At 35.2% G+C, this 6032-nt stretch overlaps 1 protein-coding gene across 1 annotated transcript; it reads right to left on the reverse strand.

Annotated features, from left to right (window-relative positions):
* Positions 1 to 1235: 1235 nt before the first annotated feature.
* Positions 1236 to 2084, reverse strand: LOC106305292. The gene is made up of 3 exons (XM_013741673.1): positions 1990 to 2084; positions 1746 to 1914; positions 1236 to 1618 (listed from the first exon to the last, which is right to left on the reverse strand). The coding sequence occupies exons 2-3, from the start codon at positions 1911 to 1913 to the stop codon at positions 1286 to 1288; spliced, it is 501 nt and encodes a 166-aa protein (XP_013597127.1). The 5' UTR covers position 1914; positions 1990 to 2084; the 3' UTR covers positions 1236 to 1285.
* Positions 2085 to 6032: the final 3948 nt, after the last annotated feature.

Below are 6032 nucleotides of genomic sequence, written 5' to 3' on the forward strand. Positions count from 1 at the left end.
AATTTGAGAATCATAATTACTTCAATCTGACTTTTGTGGTTGTGATACTTGAATTGGACAGTTCTTTTATGCTTAATTGAGTAATATGTAGTTGTTTGTATAACAAGTGTTGCTGTTTCTGTTGAATGCCCAAAAAAATAATAATTTGAGAATCATAATTACTTCAATCTGACTTTTGTGGTTGTGATACTTGAATTGGACAGTTCTTTTATGCTTAATTGAGTAATATGTAGTTGTTTGTATAACAAGTGTTGCTGTTTCTGTTGAATGCCCAAAAAATAATAATTTGAGAATCATAATTACTTCAATCTGACTTTTGTGGTTGTGATACTTGAATTGGACAGTTCTTTTATGCTTAATTGAGTAATATGTAGTTATTTGTATAACAACTGTTGCTGTTTGTGTTGAATGCCCTAAAAAATGTTCGAAGGTATTCAAAGGGTGGACTTTGATGGTGGCTTGCATAAGAGTAACTTGAATTGTTAAAATCATATATACTCAAAAACAAAGCGATTGATTTTTTGTTCGCCGAAATTACCTCTACGTCCAGGAGGAGCATGTCAGCTCGCCGCCTCTCTTTACATTCCTCATCCGGTGCTGGTGCTTGCTTAAGCGGCTCTGCCTCCCAAAATCTAAGTAGATGAACTTCGGTGGTGCTACATCGCCAGGTTTTCACGTCATCAAGGAGGAGAAAGAAGTAAGCCATTCTGCTATGTGTAAATTTCTAGTGCCAAGATGATTGTGAAGAATAGAATGATGGGGTTTATGGATTCAAGGCTCACCTATTTAACAGCAGATTCACCGTACACCTTGAAGAAAAATAGATTCATTGAATGAGAAATTATGGAAGAGGTGGACGGTTTGCAGACCAACTTCTAGATTCTTCGCGTCGATTCGAGTCGCCCAAACTCCAGAGACTACATTGTTGTTGCAGAGAACGGAGAAGATAGTTTTAGGGTTTGAGATTGAAAAGAAGATGAAGCAAATTTAGACGTTGAGTTTAACAATCCGAGAATATGTAAAGTGACCTCGGACAAATGGGCTTGCGAATTACAGTGTTGGCCCAAAGAATATTAAGTATGGACAGAAAACTAAATGCACCGTATCATTTAATCGACACGTGTCGCAACGCCAAAGCTCGACTTTCCTAGGTTGAATCCTAGGTGGCACAAGGAGGAGAGAGCAAAACACTTTTTTATATAATAAGTGATATCGTAGAGATCTTTATAAGCAAAGTTAAGACAAAGCTGCTGATTCGGATGGTAGACATTACACATTATTTGCCTTATGAGGAGTCATTCACAGTACTCCTAATGGCCGTTAATTCACCAATAATATTTGGTGTAAGAAATGAGCATTTGAAATATAAAACAGAGTTAGATTGTAAAGCGGGAGTAGAAGAGTTTGAGAGAGTGACCAGGAAGATGTGTTGGAGCTGTTCGTAATCGGAGAACTGGAAGAGCTCTTGAGGAATCGAGCTCACCGGTTCTGTTATTTCGTCAAAGTCGGTCAAGTCACTGAAACGTATTGATGGAGGAGAGTTGGACAGTTTGTAGTTGGGGTTGATCGGTGTCACGTCAAACCCGCTCACCCCGCTTTCGGCATAAATCGAACAGGCCTTGAAAAAATGTTCGAAGGTATTCAAGCGGTGGACTTTGATGGTGGCTTGCATAAGAGTAACTTGAATTGTAAAAATCATATATACTCAAAAACAAAGCGATTGATTTTTTGTTCGCCGGAATTACCTCTACGTCCAGGAGGAGCATGTCAGCTCGCCGCCTCTCTTTACATTCCTCAGCCAGTGCTGGTGCTTGCTTAAACGGCTCTGCCTCCCAAAATCTAAGCAGATGAACTTCGGTGGTGCTACATCGCCAGGTTTTCACGTCATCAAGGAGGAAAAAGAAGTAAGCCATTCTGCTATGTGTAAGTTTCTAGTGCCAAGATGATTGTGAAGAATAGAAGGATGGGGTTTATGGATTCAAGGCTCACCTATTTAACAGCAGATTCACCGTACACCTTGAAGAAAAATAGATTCATTGAATGAGAAATTATGGAAGAGGTGGACGGTTTGCAGACCAACTTCTAGATTCTTCGCGTCGATTCGAGTCGCCCAAACTCCAGAGACTACATTGTTGTTGCAGAGAACGGAGCAGATAGTTTTAGGGTTTGAGATTGAAAAGAAGATGAAGCAAATTTAGGCGTTGAGTTTAACAATCCGAGAATATGTAAAGTGGCCTCTGACAAATGGGCTTGCGAATTACAGTGTTGGTCCAAAGAATATTAAGTATGGACAGAAAACTAAAAGCACCGTATCATTTAATCGACACGTGTCGCAACGCCAAAGCTCGACTTTTCTAGGTGAACAAGGAGGAGAGAGCAAAACACTCTTTTATATAATATGATTACCTCATCCTGCACATGACGTCTGTACCTAGTATATCCCATTTTTTTAATGTACAGAACTAAAACTAAAATCAATTAAAGAGGGACTTGTTGCTGGAGGACATTTGCTGTTTTCAAGATAGCTTATTGACAATTTTACTCTGGCCAATTATATCCACTTCTAATGGGCAATTTTTGTGGACGCTTTTCGTGGACAATGGTTACCGTCTCTTGGTTTGTGCATACACAAGGCCTGATTGTGACAGTGCCACTTACTGGTCGGTTCCAACACTGTTACACATACCCCTACACCATTAAACATCCAGTCCCAAAAACGTGCCTTCAAGCCCACAAAGCCATATTTGATCATAGTCTCAGAGAACACTCTCCCATTAATCTTTATGGAATACAAAGTTTAGAGTTGGAGTTTTTATTATCATCTGTAACTTACAAAGAAGATCATCTATTCCAAATCCCATGAAAATTGTCAAAACGTTAGCAAATCACCTGCATATGTTATTGACAAGCCTAGAACCAATCTTATTAAGCTTCTTCATAGAATCAACAGCTTTCAAGTTTCTACCTAATTCATAAAAGCTTCCACCATCTTCTCTCCGATCTCTTCTCCTTTCTCTGCCGCATCAATCACCGCAACCGCCGTTGGTCCAGCTCCAGAAATAGTACATCCAAACGCTCCAGCTTCCAAAGCCGCCTATTTCACAGTTTCCATCCCCAGAATCAACGGAGCTCTCGACGGCTCAACAACCTTATCAGAAGATAAAAGCCTTCCCAACAGCTACCAATGCTTCCTCCCCTTACTTCCACCCGAATATCTCCTTAACCGCCACAGCCGCTGCAGCAGTGCTAGCTGCGCTTGAGCCTAAACCGTATTAGAGCTTTGAGCGTGAGAAAGATGAGAAAGTTTGTTAGAGCCTTAACCAACTTTAATAATCTAATATACCGCTCCATAAAGGAAGACCCTTGTGCAAATCTAAGAACAGCTCCATTGGTGTTTTTGATAGGGTATCTTAGGACAAAAAGAACATACTTTTTCTGACTTTAGAACTTCTTCTTCTACATGTTGTCCTTTTAATAATAGTCAACTAGATTTTGATCCGCGCTTTCAAAACGCGGATTTATTTTCCTTTTTTTTTTTCAATTGACAAATATTTAGTAAATGTCATATTTCATATATTTGTGTTTTATTTTATAAAAGACTTAAACTTTTTATCTTTCTTTATTGTGTTTCATTTTAAATGACTATTTATGTTTAAAAAATTAAATTTTATTTTTTAATGAATTAAGTTGGTATAACTCTGATAAATTAATTTTATTATGTGGTTAATATTTTTAATAAAAATAATTATATACTTTTAATAAAGATTTATACTTTTCAATGAAAAAATTAATTTTTTTTATGAATGTTTAAATTATATTAAGAAAAAAAAAATTAAGAATGGTTGAATTTTTTTTTTTTTTGAACTTGGACTAAATGGTCCAAAGAAAAAAAATGTGAGAATTGGATCTGATTTCTTAATCGGTCCAAATGGCCCAAGAGAGATCTGATGTGGACAGTGGGCTGGATCCAAAAAAAATGGCCCAATATAGATGTGTTATTAATATTACTTGATTACCCTTAATGAAACATGCAATGTTAGTAAAGAAAAAGCAGGCTAAGGTAAAAAGGACAATAGCATCCTGCTTTGATAGTATAGATTTATTTTATTAAATAAAAATATTTATTTTTAAAATTTTAAGAATTTTTGGGAGTATCCACCGATAACGAGAAACCAACCGATCTAATCCCTAACATCTTCATCGACACAATCACAGTGATTTCAGCGCAATTTTGGAGAGGGTTTGTGCTGAGCTTAGTCGTGGATCCGGTGATCTCGGAGACTAAGAGCTTGACGGATTAGCTATTGTCGCCAGAGCAAGTCTTGACGGTGGTGAAACCCGGCTCAGGTTCGAAGGCGACGAGAGTGTGTACAAAAGTTCTACATGAAAAAAATGGAGATTTTGGGGGAATACCCACGGTAATGGTTTCAATTTGGGTTGAAAATAGGAAAAAGGTAGATTAGACAATCACCTTCAAAATGTGACTCGCAAGTCGAATGTGAGTTTATTTGTAATTGAAAAGACAAATTGTGGGTTTGAGTGTAAATTTTTCTATCAATTACACGTCGAGTTTCTAACATTACGGAAAGACATTACGGGGGTAATAATTAACGCTCACCCAATATTTTTAAAACCATACCGGCAATCGAGTCTAAGAAGTTCTTGAGTTATAGTTTAATATATTTCAACCGGGTTTAACCAAATTTAGTAATTTTATTACGATTAAATATCATAACTGATCTTATATCTATGAATAAAATATTTGGTGAATAAGTAAATTGAATAAAAACATCAGGCAAACATATCATAGTTTAAAGGTTTAAAAAGTAAGAGACTTGAATTATACTCCATTGTGTAATACAATACTAAAAATAGAACATGAATAATACATGAAATGATAAGTTAAATTATCCCCACACTGCAAGATAAAAGACCTTGATGTATCATTTATTTATTGATTGACACAAATGAATTTGCATCAACTCTATAAATGATTCTGAAATTGATTACTCTAAGGAGGTGTATTCAACTATGAGTTTGAGGTTATTTGTATTAAAATGACAAATCTATTATTATTTAAACGTGTTAAAAAATTAAATTTAATGATATTAAACTTGTCATTCCACGAAATATTCTGAAATTCATTGTTATTTAACAAAATTAAAGTTGGTTCTCTCTCCAGTTTCGTCACCACCAGCGCTTCCACTGTTTCTCCCACTTTCAAGGTAGTGAGTGACTCGGACTCTTTGTATATATGTGTTGTTTGATTGATATGTTGTCGTGGCTTTCTTTAGGCTTCATCTCGACGTAGACTTCTCATGCCCGCTGTGGAAGACTCGTGAGAGAAGGAAGATTCAGTTGAGAAGGAACACATGCACCGTCATAAAAGACGCAAGCTGAAAGGGGAGTACTACAATGATGAATCGTGGTGTATGGAAACTGATTCTGCAAATTTGAAACGTAAGAGATAATGAAATTTGATTTAATGCGTAAGAGTGGAAACTGATTCCGAGTGTGAATGATACCTAGTCATAAGCTGATCTTTTATTTGAAACGTAAGAGTGAAAACTGATTATGATTGTGAATGATACCTTTACTATTTCAAAATTGATTTCTAAATGTGTTAGTAAAAGGCTTCTTGTTGGAATCCAAATCTGAAGCATGTGACTAATTGCCTATAGACAAAGGATATATAGACAAAATAACTGTTACTAACAAAGAAATGAAAATATAACATGAATAATTCAAACTCATTTAAAATTTTTATTTCCACCCAATAATTAATTCAAACTCATTTATTCTATAATAGAATTTTTTTATATTAAAATTTATGATTTTTTTTATGATCTATAAATAGAGACTACTCTCGTATCATTTGGATACATAAAAAACATATTTTTATTATAATCAACTATTTTAATTGTTTTAAGTAATATTAATTTTAGTATTATTTAAAAAAAAATAAGATAGGTATATAAATAAAATAAAAATTATTAAAAGTTATGTTATTTTAGTTTTTAAGTTAATTAAAA

This window comes from Brassica oleracea, chromosome C7 (assembly GCF_000695525.1).
Source record: "Brassica oleracea var. oleracea cultivar TO1000 chromosome C7, BOL, whole genome shotgun sequence".
Lineage (NCBI taxonomy): Eukaryota > Viridiplantae > Streptophyta > Magnoliopsida > Brassicales > Brassicaceae > Brassica > Brassica oleracea.